This window comes from Melospiza melodia, chromosome 2, assembly GCF_035770615.1.
Source record: "Melospiza melodia melodia isolate bMelMel2 chromosome 2, bMelMel2.pri, whole genome shotgun sequence".
Lineage (NCBI taxonomy): Eukaryota > Metazoa > Chordata > Aves > Passeriformes > Passerellidae > Melospiza > Melospiza melodia.
The window spans coordinates 102878616-102899525 of NC_086195.1; the positions used below are offsets into that span (position 1 = coordinate 102878616).

The 20910-nt window shown below is 41.9% G+C and overlaps 2 protein-coding genes across 2 annotated transcripts; one reads left to right on the plus strand and one right to left on the minus strand.

Moving 5' to 3' along the window:
- The first annotated feature begins 6354 nt into the window (after window positions 1-6354).
- Window positions 6355-14405, plus strand: ACOD1 (aconitate decarboxylase 1). The gene is made up of 5 exons (XM_063149470.1): window positions 6355-6467; window positions 8277-8438; window positions 9527-9616; window positions 11598-11803; window positions 12366-14405. The coding sequence occupies exons 1-5, from the start codon at window positions 6456-6458 to the stop codon at window positions 13318-13320; spliced, it is 1425 nt and encodes a 474-aa protein (XP_063005540.1). The 5' UTR covers window positions 6355-6455; the 3' UTR covers window positions 13321-14405.
- Window positions 14406-14902: 497 nt separating this feature from the next.
- Window positions 14903-20910, minus strand: LOC134414625 (glutamine amidotransferase-like class 1 domain-containing protein 3, mitochondrial). Its single transcript, XM_063149476.1, has 4 exons — window positions 20713-20910; window positions 18053-18224; window positions 16060-16264; window positions 14903-15196 (listed from the first exon to the last, which is right to left on the minus strand). The coding sequence occupies exons 1-4, from the start codon at window positions 20818-20820 to the stop codon at window positions 15004-15006; spliced, it is 678 nt and encodes a 225-aa protein (XP_063005546.1). The 5' UTR covers window positions 20821-20910; the 3' UTR covers window positions 14903-15003.

The following is a 20910-nucleotide window of genomic DNA, read 5'->3' on the forward strand; positions in this document are numbered from 1 at the left end:
TGCCAAGACTGAAGCATCAACATGGTTGATCATTCCTATCATTTTGTGAAAGTAGTTATTTTTCTTGATTTTTAATTCTTTCTGCATCTGGTTGAATCTACTATGCTGAAGATGAGTAATCATAGGGAAAAAATAGTGTCATTATAAATTCTAAAACCCAAAATTCTTCAAATGCTACTTATGTAAAAAGGACCAGTTTAAATCAAATCATTAGCTTCTGCTTAGATGCTCAATTACAAGTGCAATAATATAAATGTTTTATGTATTCACAGCTCTTGTGTTCAAATTTAACCTTTCTTCCATTTTTGCTGTTATTTCTCCCTTTTATAAATGTTGGTGTAATTAAGCCCATTTCCTCTTTAGAGGTGAATACACAATCACAGCTAGAAATTCCTCAGTATGTTTTACAGTCTGAAATATGTGATACTCAATCTCAGAGCTAATAACTACCATGACATGTTTTATAATTGCACCATAAATCAGAGACTGCTGCATTTTAAAGTGTAATTTCAGGCTGTTTTGCAATATTTCTTGGCACTTTTAGAAGTATATCAGGGTGGAAAATGCATAATCTAGCTGGGTACAGCTACAGATGAGGAAAAAGCTGGTTTTTTGCAGTTGTTGGAGTGCTCCAAAAGAGCAGGGACTTACTTGTCACTCATGGGCTATCCAGGCTGCCTTGGGGATCTCAGTGAAAGCATGATGTCTGAGCAGGTGGTTCTGTCCAGCAGCTAGGAGGGAAGGGTGGAAATTAACTCATGGCAAGAGCTTGAACTGTGGGCACTCCATTAGCAACAAGTACTCTGTGTGTGGATTTTGTAACATGACTCATTGTTTAAATCTTTCCAGGAGGGGCTGTGTTTGGGAGGGACAAAGCTGGGAGGAAGAGAGAAAGCATCTGCTCTGAAAGCTGGAGGAACAATTCTGTTAACTCACACAGCATCTTCCAGCACCTGTCTCAAGCCTTCTGCAGCTGCTGCCAGGTAAATTATGGACTCCCACAAAATTAGGTGAATTTTTTTTTTTGGCCCAAAACTTGTTTCTGTTAGAAGAATGCTGCTTTATTTTTCCTTCTGATTTTGCTGTATATTCTATAGGTGTTATTTTAGCCCTTTCAGTGCATACAAAAGTTTGTAATCAATCTTGGATAATTTCTTAGGGTTTCCAAATCCCTGAGAACCACTATAGATGCAGAGAGGGTCTTTTATCCCTTAATCAATGATTAAACTTGTTGTATACTAGGTCTTGATACTGTATCTCCCCACTGGACCACTACCACAGCCTTGCTGGGGCCCATTATGTCCTCACATCTCTGAAGTGACCAGAAGCATCAATTTTCTTGGTGCCTTTCTGTGTATGATGCACAGCCTAGCACAGTGGGTAATGCCTCATTTGCACCACTGGAATTCTGCTGGTAATTTAATTAAAATTGCCACATCCCTCACATGTGCTCTCACCAGTTTGGTCTCTGCTCATAAAACTCTGAATTTATGCTAGTCAAGTTTTATCTTCTCCCCAAATAGCACAAGTCATGCAATGACATCTGGCTGAATCTTGGTCACATAATGTAGACATCATGAGCTGCTCTTTGATTAAGAGAGCAGAGTGTGCTACAGGCTGCCACAGGCTGCCAAAAACAAAAAGTAGTTATGGGAACTGCAGGTACACAACACCTATGTGGTGTCCCACACCCACTGCTATTATTCATACTGGAGATCATTGGAGATCATCAAACATCTGGCTATTTGCAGAGGCAGCAGGGTGCTGTGCTGGGGCAGGGATTGCACCCACCAAGGGGAGGAGATGAGTTTGGGGGTATGTTGGTGGCAAAACCTCTGATCCAAATTAGACAGAGGGGGAGAACATCCACCACCAGAGATTCTGGGGTTTGAGCCAGATAAGATAGAAGGTCGATAAGAAGCAGGCGCTGTGGAGGGGAGATGGTGGTTTTTGTCACATCAATTGTCCTCCCTTACACTTCTGACTTAGATGTAAATCCCCACACCTTGGGGAAGGTCACATTCACATGCAGGCCTGAAAGTATTTTTCCCTTCTGATGGGGGATAACTGGCTCAGCTACATGAGATGCAGCTGTGCTATCTTAGAAGGTGCCAGAAACTATCAAAGACCCCCCAAAGCACCCCCAGACTCATTTCCTAGTCCCTCCACTGAAGGACTCCATGTGATCCACAGTGTTGCAGCAGGGCCTGAGGGTGCTGCAGAAAACAGGGTAAAACTGAGTGCTGGCACCAGTAAAACAGGTAAAGCTTGTAGCACTGGTGAGAGCTGAATTGGTTCAACAGGAATGTCATGGAGCTGCAGTGTCTTCTCACATTGTTACAGACCAGGTCTCTTCACACTGCTCCAGAAATGATGTGTCTTGAATGTGATCCTGAGGGAATATCCCGGGTTTGTCTGGTGCCTCTATCTCACAGCTCATTTAAGCAAACCAGCATCTACATTACAAGTTAAAATGAGCCTTGAGGTCTTGCCTTTAGAATAGCACTGCTAATTTAGGAAGGCAAGAAGGGCAGTGTAATGTAGTGCGCTGACCAGCACATTGACTCCTAGCAACCTTTACCAGAACATGGCCTGGAACTTCCAAGATTTGTTGTGGGAACTTTGAAAAAAACAAACAAGGGTGATAACTTCTCAGATATTTCACTGCCACTGCCACTAGTTGCGCAAGTAAGTGAATAAGAGAACTACTGTAGGCTGGAAATTTCCAGGATGATACATTTCATGGTGCAATCATTGCCTATTGCATTTGCTGTGTGTTAGTGCTAAGATTCTCACCTTTTCACTGTAATTAAATATCCCAGTAGAGGGAAAAGGAGAAAGTTCTGAACTTGTAACTTGTTTTCAGACAGTCAGCAACAGCAGAGTCTCTGTAAACACAACACACTGGCTGGCACCTGTCTCCTGTTTTCTCATCTAAGCACAGGCCATGAACAAAGTTACTTCTTAAAAGCTGGCTTGGAAAATAGGAAGCCTGGGCTCTGTATTTTGTCATAATTTTTAATATTTCCCTAGAACAAAAGGAGCATAAGGCTAGGGTCAAAATTGCTTTCAGTTGCAAACATACAGTTTGCAGGTGTGGGCAGAGTTTAGCCTAAAATAACTGGAGGCAAAAGAAGGAAAAAACCAGCTTAAAAATGTGATGTCAGCAGGAGAAAATAGACTCTGTGGGGCACTGGTTTTCTAAAGCCTCGTTCTGTAATCAACACAGCTCATTACTGGAGCTGCGTGCAATGTTGCAAATGACATTTGGATGAACACATTTTGTCTTTCCACCACACTTGCTAGTTAACAAATTGTCTGCCCAAATTGCTGAACCATGAGTTTTGTGTCAAAGAAGAGGAAAGCAGCAGACTCCCTTTGTCAGGGTGCAGAGGCTGTACCAAACTCTCAGTCACTGATTTCCAGCCTTCTTCTGTTCAGACCCCTAGGAATTCTGCTGTGCAGGTACAGAACTTTGTATAGATGCCTGTTCCCCCTGCAGTGATAATCATATTGCTTTCTTTTCCCTCACAGTCCACAGTGTACACCTGAGCCTGAGGTCTGCAGACCACAGTTGGGAAATTGGTTTCCCAAGAAAAAGTACTGTTTCACTTCATTCTTTTTTTAAAAAGAAAGTCACTTTCTTGTAGTATCTCAGTTCAGTCCATAAATATTACTAATGTAATTATTGCAATGCATGGGACAGTCCATCCTGCAATCAGGACGGCAGAAGGAAGTGACCACATATCTGAGATCAGCCAGCAGCATGTGACTGCACAGCACACTGCAAGGCACATCACAAGGTCTGGGTCCCACCCAACTTCGCTTTGGAGTCTCATCATGGGATTAAGGCAGTGGAACTTCTGTGTCACTTGAGGAGGAGAAAGAAATGAGAAACAGAATGGGTTTATAAATTATATCCCAAAGGTTTTGGGAAAGATGGTGAACTTTAGGGTTTTGAATATCTTTAATTTTTTTTTTGTGGTTGCCCAGGGTGGCTGTGTAGTCTCTGTCCTCTGAGATATTCAGAACCTAACTGAACATAGCCTGCTCTGGGTAGCCTTGTTAGAGGCTGGACAAGATGGTGTCTGGAGCTCCCTTCCAACTGCAGCCAGTCTGTGATTGTATGGTTCTGAAATTTAAATATTTTCGTCCAGTTTTCTGAGAGAAGAATGAGCTGAAAGAACAGAAGTGAAAGTAAACAAAATCTTTCCTTTTATCAGCCCAATAGCATTAACTTCTATGAACCTTTCTAACCACTGCCAACCTTGTCAACCTGAGCAATCCCAATATGTCAGCTGGATTTTGTCAGCACCAAAGATAGTTCTTCAGGCTACCTCTGAGGTTTTCCTCAATGGGGAAATATGGGGGGCAAGGAAGAAGCACAGATGCACATTCTATCCCTGTGGAGTCAGGATTTGGTAAAACAAACCCAGGACCTAGGACATGTGCTGGCATGTTTTATGTAGATGCAAGTTATACCTGCATGGGTGAGGAAACTCTGTCATACTCATAGAGAAAAGTGTGGGAATAGGTTTAGTAGCCATGCTGAACAGCTGCTCATATTTCAAAGAAAGACAGGACAAGGGTTTAAATGCAACATTCACATGATGCAGGTTAGCCTGTACAAAATTATGTTTGTGTTTGTAGGGCTGGGTTTTAGGAGTCCCAGGCCTTTGGCTGTATCCATGAACTGACTCATCCCTGTTTCTGTCATTGAAAGCCCTTTGTTACCCAGTGCAATTTTCAGCATCAAGTTAGGCACCAGCAGATGATACCCAAAAGCAGAACTGGCTAAAAGCATGGGCAAAATAGGCAAATGTCTTGCTTAGAGCTTGCTGGGGAACAGCTGATTCCCTCTTTCTCTCATGTTCCCTGTCCATGCTCTCCCAAAATTTCACAGAATACTGCTAGCCCTACTCCTCCCTCCCTCTGCTTGTGCTATTGTATTTGCAGGGTGCCCGATAGAGGAAGGACTGATGAATCTGACTCCATGTTCTCAGAAGGCTAATTTATTATTTTATGATACTATATTATATTAAAGAATGCTATACTAAACGATACTAAAGAATACTGAAAGGATACTTACAGAATGCTAAAAAGATAATAATGAAAACTCGTGACTCTCTCCAGAGTCCTGACACAGTTTGGCACTGATTGGCCAATGAGTCAAAACAATTCACATGAAACCAATGAAACAACCACCTGTTGGTAAACAATCTCCAAACACATTCCAAAGGAGCAAAATACAGGAGAAGCAAATGAGATAAGAATTGTTTCCCTTTTCTCTGAGGCTTCTCAGCTTCCCAGGAGAAAAATACTGGGCAAATGGATTTTTCAGAGAATGTGAATGCCACACTTGTGTTGCAAGATCTAATTTTGCATTTCTGAGGGAATGAAACTCAGTTATGCCTGACTGCTGAGGATCACAGAGACAGGCTGGAGCAGCTCAGAAATGGGTCTGTTCTGCATCAGGGCTGGCCCAGGGAGGAGAAGGACCATGTACCCAGGGACAGGAGAGGGGGAAGGACACAGCCTGAAATAGGTGTTTAGCTTCACCTCTAGACTCATGTTGTTATCTACCTGGAAGCACTCAGGAGTTAGATAAGGCTTTACAAAATTATTTGGAGCTACTCTCAGTAAAGGGCTGAGGTTCACAGACTGTTTTAGGCAGCACTTATCATGTAAGTGCAAGGCTGCAATTCTGAGATTTGATGCTTTGTTCCCTAACCCAGGTGATTTCCATACTTCAGACATGGTTACTTATTTACTTCAGAATTATTCAGTGGCCCCTAGTGATGCTCCTGTGGGGTCTGCTCCCTTCCTGATGGGCTAGGCAGGGATTTCTCACTCACTATCTATTGCTAACACACAGTGATTCATGCTGTTAAAACACTGCTAAGTGCCAAGAACTGTCTTAATCCAATTTATGGTCTGAAATTCTTATGGCACACATTTCCCAAGTCTGAATTGTATGTGTTAGAGAGGAGACATATAGCAAAAGAAGAAAAAAAAAACCAAAACAAAACAAATAAACAAGAGGTTGTTTAAGCTAAAACAGCCTTTGCCATCCTCTAGTCTAGTACTGGACTTTTCCAGCCGTGTATTACTGTGATTCCCCACAGCTCTCCATGCTGCCAGATGAATCAGCTCCTATCTGGTAATGAAGTATTACATGTATTAACTTACACAACATGTAAACATGACTGGCTAAGTCCTATCACATGTGTCCCAGAGGTTTATAGTGTAATTAGTCAGAGGAAAATTGAAAGTGAAACAAAACAGAACATTTACAGGCAGAAGAGGAAATAGGACAAGATGCAGAAGTGGAAAGGCCTAATATTCCTTCCCCCACCTAAGGCAGACACACATAAATAGTGAGAGAGTGAGTTCCCCTGCTCACTGGCCACCACTCATTTGCTGCATCTCTCTGGGACGTGCATCACCCCTGCAGGATGTGGGCAAAGGTACTGTCTTGTTTCCTTGCACTGTAATTCTCTCTTTAAGCTTTCGTATCCTCACTCCAAATGCTGCAGTTGGTGACCTCCACACCATGGGAAATGGGGTCCACCTGCTTTAAACTGCTTGTAATTCTTCCTTGGGACAATCTTAATGCTTCACTGCAAGTGTGAGTGAGAACTTGTTTGTAATGGTGGGTACAATTCTGATCCCTGTGGTGGTGTTTGCAGCGGTCCCAGGACAAAGGAAGAGATGAGAATCTTGACTCCGTGTTTCAGAAGGCTGATTTATTATTTTATGATATATATTATGTTAAAAGAAAATTGTGTACTAAAATTATACTAAGAGAAAAGAGAAAAAAGACATCAGAAAGCTAGCAAAAGAAAGGAATAGAATGATAATAAAATCTTGTGACTGACCAGAGAGTCTGAGACAGCTGGACTGTGACTGACCATTAATTAAAAACAACCACATAAGACCAATCAAAGATGAACCTGTTGCATTGCACAGCAGCAGATAATTATTGTTTACATTTCATTTCTGAAGCTTCTCAGCTTCTCAGGAGAAAAGATCCTATCAAAAAGATTTTTCATAAAATATGTTTATGACAGGTCACCATTGCTAGAGAAAGAGGAATGCAGTGTGAACAGTGCAATGAAAATATATGAGCATGGTAGGGCTGAGTCCATATTGCAGAGGAGACAACAGCAGAGTTTGGTTTGTTTACCTCAGCTAAATGAAGGCCAAAAGGCAACACCAACACTCTGTGTGGATATGTACAGGGGAGTAAAGGAAGGGCAATGAAGAGGGGAAATGAAAGGAGATAATTTCCAAAGAGAGAGACGATAAATATTCACTACTGCCAGTATAAAAAAGAAACTGTTTCTTTTTTAGGTTGTAAATAATGTGTACCTCTACACATTATTTCTAATGATCCAGGAAGTGGGACATTTCTAATGGTCCAAGAAGGGAAGTTTGAGATCATTTTCTGAAACAGATAATAACAGCAGCTCACAGCCAAGAAGCAGGTTGAATTTGCATAATGGGTCATTGCTCAATAGGAGAGCAAAATAAATGTATATAATTCCCAGATCAGCAGGATCCAGGAACAAGGAGCCACTGCTTTTCAAAGAGGCAAGATCTTGTCTTGGAGAAAAGCTGGGACTCCAGCTGAGAGTGAATTCAATGGGAGCTGGGAGCTATGAGCAGTATGTGCAAGGTAGGGCTGCCAACTCCTGCCTTCTACTGAGCTCCAAGCTCAGCAAGATTTGGGATAGTAAGGCTGCCAGTCAGGGAGATTAAATCTTGCCTTCTTGTGTGGTAGTGGGTGCACTGGCTTGAAATGCTACTCTCCCACTGATTTCAATACCAACAAGAAGGTGCCATGGGAAAGACAGATGTTTTTACTTCTCTTTGGGGGATGTGTGTGTGTGAATAGTCATTAGAGATGGAGATGAGATGGGGATGAGATAGAGATGATAATCTTGCATAGTTATAGCACCTGCAGTGCATACTCTCAAGGGCTCGGGGAGAAGCAGAAGAAATAGAGACCAGAAAAGGATAATGATGAAAGCATAAGTAAATTATAAATAAGTGTCATTTCTCGGAATAAAAAGAGGAAGAATTCAAACCTTGGCTTTGCTGATGCAATTCATGTAAGCAGGGGCAGAAATGGCCAGTGTGCTAGACAATAGCCCAAAAACTGAAAGGATAAAAAAAGAGGAAAGAAAAAAAAAAAAAAGAGGAAAGAAAATAGAGTGTTTACTTTAAATATAGAGAAATATCTACTTCTTTTTCTTTATTTCTTCCCTTCCCAGACAGTTACAGGAAATTTTGCCAAGGTGATTCATGGTTTGAATGCAAATCAGTTGACAGATGAAGTAATTCAGAGAAGTAAGCGAATGATTCTGGATACTCTTGGAGTGGGGCTTCTGGGTACCAGCACTGAGGTCTTCCACAAAGTGGCACAGTACAGCAAGGTAAGCTGTCTGGCATTCATGGCACACCCTAAGGTTTAGCTTTAAGAAAGCAAGGGAAAACTTGGGCAATGAAAAGGAAATTTTGCCATGGTGAAATTCTTTCATGGATGGAAAGAGAGAAATTGTGTTCTTCCCACTGGAGACAGTGAAACTTCAGTGCTCAAATTGCTTTCCACTCTGGATGGGCAAAAGTCTGTATATCACTCTGTATGCTAAGATCCCCCTTACAAACACAGTCAGCTGAGAACCCCTTCCTTTCTTTCACCTATGATATCTTATTAAAAACATCAACAAAGTAAGCATCACTTATCAGCAGCCCTTCAAATCAAGGAACTGTTAATGAGATGGGGAGCTGGAGTGGGTTACTTGCAGTCCATAAAACATAGTTGTCTGAGGTGCATTAGCCATGCTTCTTCTCCAGTCTTGCTCTCCTCAAACTAGCAGAGTAATTGACCCTGAAAATAAGCCTTTCCCAGCACAGGAGTGCATCAATGAGGAGTTTTTCCCACTGTTTTATCATTCAGACCTGCCTGGGTGGACTTGTGCTCCAGAGCTCTGTGTGCCAGTTAGTCTCTTCCCACAGAGAATTCCCCCTTCCAAACCAGGGCAATTTATGCCCTTTTATTCAGTTTGCAGCACCAGGAGGCCATCTATCGTTTACTCAGGCTCTTACTGACACACAGAAAACAAAACCCTTTAATGAGACATCTTCTCCAACAAGATGATGACAGTCCCATATAATTTAGGTTGGACTTGATGATCTCAGGGGTTTTTTCCAACCCAGCTGATTCTGTGAAGCTGTCAATGGGTGGTGAGAAGGGGCATTCAGTGGCCAGAGGTAGTGTGAAGGTACTGAGTGCCAGGTGGGTGGTGTTGGTCTGCCCCCGAGCTCTGTTGAGTTGAATAGCACATAAGCCAACACGAAACTGACTTCCTTTTCAGACTTTCTGAAAACACAATATTTTTCTCATAAAAGGGAGCAGTTAGGTCCCCAGAGGACATGGTCTACTCTCAGTTACATCAGAGATACAATGCACATTTATCCTTAGGTTCAGGACTTTGAATTAATTTATGTCAATTTGTTTCAGATCTACAGCTCAGATTTATCCAGTACCATCTGGGGCCACTTGGATTTCCGACTGCCTCCTCTGTATGCAGCTTTTGTGAATGGAGTGGCTGTAAGGGATGCTCTTTTATTTGCTCTGAAATCATACAAATTGATGCCATTCTTGCTCTATAGAGAACAGAATGTCCCAAAAATGATAGCTTATTCTGAAGCCTGCTACAAAACTTTTCTAGATTATTCTCCTAATGTGATTCAACTTGCTTCCAATGAACTTAAGGTATAATATATGTATGATCCAGCTCAACAGCATCCCTTACATTTAATGTGGGACCTGGGGCTGTTGTCAAGTGTCAGAACTCTACATCTTACAACCTGGCAATCTTGTAGCAAGGCGACAACCTTGCTGTAGCTGCTTAAAAACGCACCCTCTAGCTCGTTTCACTGGGATCTGAATTTCTTGCCAACTGGCAAAGTACAGTTACAGAAAAACACAGATGCACATATAGACACATACAGACATAATATCACAAGGCAACTTAATCTTCAGTTACACAGTTTCCAAAAGCCAGTGATATATTTTGGACATGCACTTTGTCATTAAAGCAATAACTGACTCCCCAGACATTTGTCTAAATTCAGATTGAGGCTGAAACCATTTGAAATTGAAAGATGCACAAGAGGTGGGGTAGACAAATTTGGCAATTATGCAAAACTAGGAAAGGTGACCAACCAAGGAAATGGTAATATTAAGCCTATTTAAATTAGTGTGACAACCATATCAGAGGTCCAATTTAACAGCTCATTTCCAATGTAGAGAAAATTACCTTGGAAATGAGATCTGGTACTGCTCAGCTCCTAGCAGCCTTTAGATATTCAGATCTGGCTGTTAGCATATATATGATCAGTTTATATCTTGGTCACAAGTCAATTTAAGCACTTACTGAAGACACCAGAACCACAGCTTACAGGGTATTGGTCACAACTTCCCTTGTCCTGCACTGCAGGGCATCTTCCCAGATGGCATCAAAGGTTTTCAAGGCAAACATTGTGTTTTCTTCTATCTGTTTAGAAACAGTCCTCAAAAATGCAGAATCACAGTATAACAGGGCAAAACCTGACTCTTGGGGAGCCTGACCACCTTCCCAGTTTGCTCTGAGGGTGAACAGATGTGAAAGTTCAGGTTTTTGAGGTGTTTTAGTATGCTAAATAAAAAAAATGCTGTCCCTGATGCTCTCAGGTCTTTGGGGGTTCTCAAAACTTCACAGGAGGAAGGAATGTGTGTGACAAGCTGTGCATTACAGACACTGACTGCACTTTTGGGGACAATCTGCTGCCAGATCAGCAGCCATATGCCGTGCTGGGAACACCTAAAACCTTCCTGAGCAGCTGGCCTCATGAGAAAGAGAAGGCATCTCTTGGGATACTCTCTTGAGCCAAGCAGCTCATTCCACATTCACACTGTAGCTTTCTCCTACTCCCAGCAACTCCAGGAAATCTGGTTTCTTGTGTGACAGGTCTTGTTTCAGTGAGCTTAAAATTCACAATATAAAGCCTCCTGTACATTTTTGGGCTTGTGCCTCTTTACAGTAGATGGTTCCAGCAGAAAAATAGTTCTGATGATATAAATTCCATTTAGCAGTATTTAGCTGCTACAGTTTTATGGTGCAAGTCCTAATGGCAGCATCAGTTCCAGCACCGGGGAAGGAATTTCATTGTGTTTATATTTCATTATGTTTTGGGGAAAGAGAAAATTCATTGTTCACACGGTGGACCTAGAACAGCTGCTTTAATTATACCAGTCTAATGAAAGCAGAAACTGCAGAAAAAAGGAATCACTGTCACACCAGTTTCAGGCTGGTACAAGCTGAATTAGAATTATTCTTCTCTGAGGAAAGTTCTCTGCTGCATTGCCACTTCTCAGACAGCCATGTTGGGAGTAAAGCTCTTTAAAAGACTTTTGAAATTTTTGCTTTCTAAGAAAGATCTAGTTCTCTGGCACTTTTTAATACCAGTTGCAGTAGTTTCATTTGACTGAGGCAAACTTGCAAAGTCAGAGTTTATTTCTAACATACCAATGCTTCTCTTTCCATTAGGTGCACTCAATGGACTTTGATGACACCTGGCATCCAGCCACACACCCATCTGGGGCTGTGCTCCCTGCATTGATTGCACTCTCAGAGGCCTTCCCTCAGAAGAAAAAAATCTCAGGTCTTGATCTGCTCTTAGCTTTCAATGTGGGAATCGAAGTGCAAGGCAGGTTGCTGCACTTCTCCAGAGAAGCCAGGAATATCCCAAGAAGGTATATAGAAATGTTTAAAGTAGAAAATGGAGGTGTTTTTTTTATCAGTGCTAATATACATAATTAAATGTCAGTTAATATACAGGTGGCACAGTTATTCATATTTCCTAAGCTGTTTGTTGGAAATTTTGGGAAGGCTCATCTTACACATAAATACATTTGACTCCTAACTCTGTACCTAATAGATTTTTTTTAAAGCATTGACTAATTCAGAATGAGGCAATGATCTCCCTACTTTGAATTTTTATAGATTTAGAATAATATATAAATTTAAATAATAATAAATATAACTTTATATTTGACTATAAATTTGCTTTAAACTATGAGCAGCACTAATGTTTCCATCAGTTTCTGGGAAGGACTTATTGCAAGCAGCACTATTCCAGTTTTACTTTTTCCTGGGGAAATGTGATAACTCTCAGCTAGGCCCACATGTGAATGCTGAATGTATGTTTCTTTATGGTCCAATCCATTTCCCATGGCAATGAATGAAAAGCTTTTCTAGATAGTGAATTTGGGTGAGTTTTTGAGATCTGGTAATGAAGACACTTTTGTTTTTCAGGTTTCACCCACCGGCTGTGGTTGGTACGATGGGGAGCGCAGCAGCTTGTGCTAAACTGCTAGCTCTTGACCAGCTGGAATGTAAAAATGCCTTGGCTATTGCTGCCTCCTATGCAGGTGCCCCACTGGCTAATGCAGCAACCCAAATAAAACCCCTCCATATTGGGAATGCTGCCAAGAATGGACTGGAAGCAGCTTGCTTAGCTTTACAGGGCCTTCAAGGAAACAAACAGATCTTGGACATGGAGTCAGGGATGGGTGCCTTCTATACAGATTACAACCCACAGACTCTGCCAACCTTGCAGTCCTACCCATGGCTCTTGGACCAGCAAGATGTGGCCATCAAACGCTTTCCTGCTCATCTCGCAACACACTGGGTGGCTGATGCAGCATCTTCTGTTAGAAGGAAGCTCGTGGAGAGCAGTGAGAGTTCGCTCCCCATTGATAAAATTGAGAAAGTCATTCTCAAAGTCCCTGAGGTCAAATACGTGAACAGACCCAGCCCAGCCTCAGAGCACGAAGCACGACACTCCTTCCAGTTTGTTGCGTGCTCAGCTTTGCTGGATGGCAGCATGTCAGTCCAGTCCTTCAGCAGTGAGAACATTCACCGGCCGGCCTTGAGGGAGCTCCTCTGCAAAACGCAGCTGGAGCACCCCCCTGACAACACACCCAGCTTTGACAGCCTGTACTGCCAAGTCAGCGTCACGCTTCGGGGCGGCAGCACCATCAGCGACCGCTGCGCTACCTTCTACGGGCACTGGAGGAAACCTCTGGAAAAGGAAGACTTGGAGAAAAAGTTTCAATCCAATGTGCTCAACATCCTGCCCACAGAAGCCATGGAAGGCATTATAGAGACTGTGTACAACCTGGAAAAAGTAGAGGACTGTTCTGTATTAAGTACATTTCTATCAGGACAGTCTGCTAGAGCACTTCCAGAGAAGCTGCGCTTCCTCTGAGCGTTCTGGCCAACAGCTACGTGCTCCTCACAAAGCCAATGCAAAATTCAGGACAAACTCTTACTTAGTGACTCAAGCACTTTTAAATAAGACTCCTGTAACACAAGAACCATATTCAGTTCAATGCTGTGGGTTTTGATTAGGTAAATAATTTGGTGTTTATGTGCCCAGCTTAGCCAGGCTGAACAGAAGATCCTGTGTTGGCACAGCTGACCCCAGCTATCTTTGTACCTCTAGAGGCAGAGCACTCACTGCTTGCTCACAGCACAAAAATCTCCCTGCTCCTCTGCCAAAAATCTGTTTTCTCCTTCTCCTAAATAACTCCAACAGGAAATCCAAACTCTGGAAGACTAGGGAAGTCCTCTGTCTGTGAAAATCATCATGGTTAGAAGTACAGAGAATGAAAACCTTTTCATAATTATTTCTGTAGATCTATCTCTACAAGCTCCTTGAAGAGGGAATCTGTTATGGCTGAGTGTTGACATTTGTGCTAAAATAAACCCAGCAGATGTAGGGAGGGGTAGCACTCCCTACTCTGCAGCATGTCATGTGTCACTGTAGCCATTGCTCTGGCACTGAGGCAGCAAAGGCCTGGGCCCAGCCTGATCACACGAGTGCTGAGCACGAGGGACAGCTCCGCGCTCCTCACCATAAAGGCATTTTTGCCCCGTTCCACCTGCTGGCTGCTCCGTGGTGCAGGTCTGTTCCTGTTTCATTCCTGCCCGTTACACGAGACACTGAGCAGGTGATGTCAGTGTAGGTTATTTCAGGCCCAGCAGAGTGTGGGCTGCACCACAATGGGCAGGAGTGACAGACCTGTGAGCACCAGAGCACTTCTTACCAACTCAGAGACAAGTCAGTGTCCACAGTGAACCCAGACCATGAATTCCGGGAATTTTTTGTTCCTCCAGGACTAGAAAGCCTTGCCAGACTGATCGTCTAAGAGAAGCTGTCAAGCCTTTCTTCACATTTAGAAGATCAAAGCATGGTTTCTAATACATATAAAATTGTCTTCCTCAGGGCAATAAACAATGTATGCAAGAAAAAAAATTTCAAAATAAATCTCATTAATTTTACTAAATAAATCGGAAATGCCTTCATTTATTGGCGCAAAACTTGTGTATTTTGCACATGCAATGCATCCATTTGTGCTGCATCTTGGTTTATAAAGTTGGTTTACCTAGGGGCTCTGCAAAAATTTTGGAAGTCCATCAGTAATACTTGCTTAAAGACTTGCAAGGGGAAAAAAGAACCCAAATAACCACATTCTTTTATTATTCTCCTCTGATTAGAAATCAGAATTGAATTATTCACCTATACTGATGGTAAACAGACTCATTTACAGCTACTTCACTTGTAATTGCAGCTGGGTACATTGCAATTGCTATTGCAGCTGAATACATTTGGATTCATTAAAAAAAAAAAAAAACCAAAAAACAAAAAACCAAAGGAACTCCCCCTATCACCTTCAATATATGGTTTCTATTTTAAAAGAGAAATAAATAGGTTAAATTCAGCAGTAACTATCTGATGTATTAAATATTAAAAAAACACCCCACCAAACAAACCAGAAACTGTGAAGTTTAGCAGTTGCATTATTTTATTAATTCAATCTAAGGAAGCTAAATGTTCATGCTTAGCTACACTGATTTCCTTTCCTTGGAGAAGTCTGTACACTCCTAGTCAGGCAAGCTTCAGGACTTCTTGTACCATTGTTCCAATTCCATCAAAGATTTCATGCAGAGGAGCTTTGCACATGAAAGCACAGGTAGTAACTATTTTATTGGCTTTATCCACATGGGATTCATTTACATTTTTGCAAATGTGCTTACATCCAAGCTCTGCTATAGCAGATGCCGTTTCAGCATCAGGAAATCTGTAAATAAAATTAACATAAAGGAATGATACAGCCATAAAATTCTGCACACGTAACTTGAATGAGAGAACTACAATATCTGCATGAGTCTTTAACTGATGATGACAAGGGAGTTAGAGGCTGCTATGATCAGATTTTCCTATCCCCTATGGACCTATCAAGTGATCTAATACCTTTGAAAACAAGGTCTGAAATATGGAGACACAATATGTCAGAAGGTACAATACTTTTTAATAATCTTTCCATAAGTTTGGAAGATGATACCAAGTGCAGCCATAACTGATCTTTAAAAGGTTGAGAGAAGCCAGCTGAACTTGCAACCTTTTTCCAACCCCTCCATGCAAGGTGTTCCTCTGGGATCTCCAGAGATTTTGATTTTTTCCCCCCTTCTGATAAGGAAGAAACAGATGCAATCTGTTCTGAACAGAATCTCCCGCTATGGCTGCTGATAAATTTAATTCAGAAGTTTTATTGGGAGTTGACAGTTCTTGAAGCAGTACTGCTTTCTGCCAGGCCTTGTTCTCATCTCCCTCCCCTAAAGTGGCCCCAAACCACTACCACCAAAAAAACTTTATTAAAAATCCCTGATTTAGCAGTTGGACTCACCCATCCTAGAGGACTTTTCCAACCTAAACAATTCTATGGTATCTCAGATCAGTGTATACCTGGTTGTAGCATCACAAGTCACCTGACCTCATGGATTCACTCTGTCTGCCCTGAGAGTTCTGCGCCTTCTACTATTATTCTACTGTAAACTGTCACTAATTTTTCTAAAAAGTAACTAAAGAAACTTTTGCTCAGAAGCCTATCCATTTGCTAATCTTAATTCCAATGAAAATCATCTCCATCCATTTCCTTCTTACCTTCCATCTACGTTTTTATCCTGACCAACTGTAACCTCACAGCCAGGAAAGACTTTGGCTGCCAGAACTGGTGATATGCAGCACAAACCAATGGGCTTTTTAGCACTGTGGAAGGCCTGGAGTGTGGAGTTCACGTGCTCATTGACAGTACAGTTCTTGCCATCTACAGCCCAGGAACATAGATTCTTTGCTACACCAAAACCACCTAAGGAAAAAAACAAACCAAAACCAAAAAGGTCAAATATAAGGCACTGCTAAAAGCTATTAAATTTGATATAGCACACACCAAACAGAAGCTTTTTTTTACAACATAATCTTGGTATCAGTGGGACTGTTAAGTCACTGTACTGAAAGCCTTACAATGTCACTGTAACCTGTAAACAATGGATTTACAATGTTAAAAGTTTAGCTGTGCACTCTTTTATACCATGCAGGTTATATGCAGGCCAGAAAGCTTAACCTTGTTTCAAAAAGTAACAACTAGACAAAGAGGAAACGTCACATTCTCCTGCACTCAATAAAGAAGAGGGACCAGAACACCACTACTAGTTAAAAGCACAAGTATGGAAGTAATGCAAACAGTGATTTGACCCTCTATAGTAATGAACTCTCAAGTTTTATTTTTATGCTTAAGCAATTATAGAAGAGCTTTTCTTCTTCCCTAGAACTACTTTTCAAATTAAAAAAGCCATTAACACAATAAAAAAACCATTAGGGATTTTACATAAAATAGACATTATAACATATGGTATTCTAAGACAAAAAAACTTGTAAATGATAACATAATTTCCTATTAAAAATAGTGGTGATTTGTCTTTCTATAAATTAGTTTTAACAATCCTTTACATACATTTAATAGTCATTTAATTGCGTAAGCAGATTGTATTTTACAGCTCCTTTGTCTGCTGGATTTATAACCATCAGAATACTCAAAGTAAGGTTATTCCACATGGAATGTGCACAGCATCAACTTTTCTCCAATAAGCATAAGGAAATTTCCACAAGTACTTGGGCAGACATCAAGAAGCTTTGCATTTTTAATATTTTTCCTTTCCCGGTTTGCTCACTTTCAAGTGTTATCTGAAATCTCTGAGGTAAGATTTTAATTTTCAAACTAAATAGGGTTTATTTCCCTCTAACAGTTATTACAGCAATCCCCCCGGGACTGGGTTATAACAGCATGAAATTAATGTGGAAAACATCTGTGAGCCTCTGCTTGCTCCTGATCAGCCCTGACATCAACTGCTCACAGTGCAGGCAGAATTGTTTCTCTGTGTTATACACACGCTCCCTCTGCTGGCCTTACAGCAGTGTGAAAACTCCAAAATTAACAGGCCCAATCATGAAGGCAGTATTTAACAGTACTATGAATATTCTGGAAACAGATCTTCAGCAAATCATGATTTTCTCGTGATGCTCCAGCTTCTTCATTTCTAAAAATGATTACAATTACCTCTGTCTGGAATGAAATTTTGTGGTCTCTAAATGAAAAATTATCCATAAACATGTTTAGTACAACTCGATCAGCAGCTGAGTGGATACATAATTAAAACAGAATGTACTCCCATCTGACATGGAACATCATCTATTTGGAAACCTGCTATTCTGCCAACATTTTCAGAGGCCCTGAAATTAAGGCATTGCCATGTAACTGAGTTCTGACCCTATTTTTGTACTCTGGTCAGAATTCTTGTCCATACATAAGTAGTGAAGTTTTCACAATATTCAGTAAGAAGGAATGGTGGAATGCATAACTTAATACCAAGAGAACACTCTGACATTTTAACTTAAGTGAACTATGCATCAATAAATATATTGAGTTAAAAAAATCACAATTTTCTTTTGAAAGATGAGCTCAGCTGGTCGGAGCATGGTGCTAATAACACCAAGGTTGTGGGCTCAACCCCTGTGTGGGCCATTCACTTAAGAGGTGGACTCAATGATCCTTGTGGGCCTTCCAACACAGAGGATTTTGTGATTTTGTGATACCTACCAGGGAAAATGACAGCATCAAATTCACTAGCTTTCAGTTCAGCCAAATCCTGAATGTTTCCCCTTGCCAACCTGGCACTTTCAACTAACACATTTCTCTTCTCTTCTGCTGGACTTCCTTTTAGGTGATTGACTACATCCCTTTGCTCAATATTGGGGGCAAATATCTTCACCTAGGAAGAGAGATGAAGCAATTTTGTGAATGTAAATAAAACTCATACATATTTGTCACAATAAAGATCATTTAATGAAAATAGGTTTTGTCCCTGAAGCCTCTTATCTAAGTCAAGCAAATTCTACAGGATGAATCTAGCACATTAAATATCTAAAGCAACATATGATATATTAGGATGGGTAAACACAGGCATTATTCCCATCCTATTACTGCAGCATTCTGACAGGAGAGTATTCTTATGCTAATATCAAGCTTACTGATTTTGCCAAGGCAGATAAACCCAAGGACAAACAGGACACCACAATTTATACCAGCAGCCCAACTGGACATGCAGCTGACTTTGAAGAAAGGTTGCTCTTAACTGTTATGGAAGTGTTACAAACGTTTGACATAAAAAAAGTTAAAGATGCAAATTTTACAAGCATTTCTAGAGCAAACATTAAGAGTTACCAGCTGTCCTAAAACACTAGCAGCAGAAAGCAAGACCAAAACACAGGAGAACCGATTTTGGTTAGACACAAAAGGTGGACAGTGCATCAGAACACAAAGCCCTGTGACAGGGGTACCACAGGGGCTGCACCACTGTGTCTGTTTTGAAGCTTCCTTTGCAGACTTCTCAGAGACGACAATTTTGTGCTAAATATGAGGGTGCTGTTGTTACCATCAGACACCTGAGCACAGCTACACACAGACAGTGACCAGCTTCTGCCACCTGAAGCCACAGATGGGACCAAAGCACACCACTATGTCCTGGCCCAGGCTTCTCTGACAAGTCCCAGCTTACCAAAGAGAGCCCAGAAACTGTGAGCAGAAAGCAAGCAGGTAATCCCCAGTGAGGGCTGCAAAAGCAATCAGAAGGAAGATAAAGACTTTTAACCCATCCTCATCTCCCTGTGCCCAGAAGAGAAGGACAGGTCTCCAGCTTCTCCTTGCTCCTGGCTTCACAGGATCAAAGAATTCTAAGGGCTGGAAGGGACTTCTGGAGATCACCCAGTCCAAGCCCCCTGACCAGGCAGGGTTACCTAGAACAGGCTCCACAAGAATGCATCCAGGTGGGTTTTGGATATTTTCACAGACAGAGACTCCACAGCTTCCCTGGGCAGCCTGTTCCCATGCTCTGCCACCCTCAATGTAAAGAAGTTCCTCCTCATGTTGAGATGAAACTCCTTGTGGTTTAGTTTATGGGCATTGCTCCTTCTCCTGTCACTGGGCACCATTAAAAAGAGTCTGGCACTGTTGCCCACAAAATTGGATTCATTACGTGGTGTGTGACAAGCAAATAATTACACATCAAGAGAGACATTAATCATTTATTTGAGTCGTGCAAGCCCGGGTGTTCGGTGGTATTCCACAAATCAAGCACACCCACTGGAACTTTTGTGCCATTGTCTATACAGGGAAATTCAGAGAAGTCTCCACGTGAAGCCCCTCTTTTACAATTGGTTGGTCACAGCCAAACAAGTTTTGTATCTCCAGTTAACTTCTACACAGGGAACAGCCCTCACCTGGGCAGGGCTGTCTTTGACTCTTAGTATAATAACTTATTTGTATCAATGAGACCCCTTTTCAGTCTTGTGTCCAGCTGCCTGTGCAACCTGAACTCCTGTCAGCGAGCCAGGCAGGCCTTTGGAGGGTTTGAAAATTTGAAAAATGTGTATTTTATGACTGGCCTTTTGCAAATATTAAAATGAGTATTATATGTGTTATGTTAGAAAGTTATGCTGTACTAATTTTCTTAAGTAGTGTGCTAGATATAGTTTTAGGTAATAACATGATGTTAAAATAGACACTAAGATACTTTTTTTAAAGAAAAGACTCACACCAAGATAGCAGCCACAAGACACCTAAATCTTTCAGAGAAAAATAATTTATTGCTCCCTTATCAGAAGAAACGAACTTTTTCCCATCTCGCTCAGGCCTGAAGACGCCGTTAGGATTAAGAAGAAGAAGCTGACACTGACCAGACAGAATCCTTTGTTTGAATGGAATTCATGCATCATGTATGAAGTGTATGACTATGCAACAGGCTGTTGTTTTTAAGGGTTAATCCTCTGTTAACGGGTGGGTGTCCTTTTTCGGGCTTATTTTGCCCAGAAATAGGTACCCGGACGTCCGTAACTGTTTGTTTTTATTGTCTCATATTGTCCTAATCCAAATCGTCCAAATTATTATTACTTTAATTATGTCGCTATTTTTATAACCATTTTATTATTAACAAACTTTTAACATTTTAAAAACAAGCGACTGGCGTTTTTCACAGAGGGGGATGAATAAAACAGGAGGGAGGGGCAACATAAAGAGAGAGGTAATGGCCGAATGGGCTTTGTAGGGTGCAGGGGCGGCGCAGGGAGCACCGCAAACCGGGAGGGGCTCCTGTCCCACGGAGAGGGGACTCTCGGCTGCTGTATCGCACGCACACACACAGACAGACACACAGACACAGACAGACACATACATACATCCCCACACCCCGCCGCCCCCGCTACCTCCGCGCCGCCGCGGCTCAGGTGCACCAGCGCCGCCGAGGCCTCGTGAATCTCGCTGCCATCGAAGACGCCGCAACCGGCGAGCACCAGCGCCACCCGCTTGCCCATGGCAGCCGCCCCTCAGGCCCGGCAAGGAGCTGCGCCAGGCGGCGGGCCCGGGCCTGGCACCACGACCACGGTCCAGGTCCCGGTCCCGGT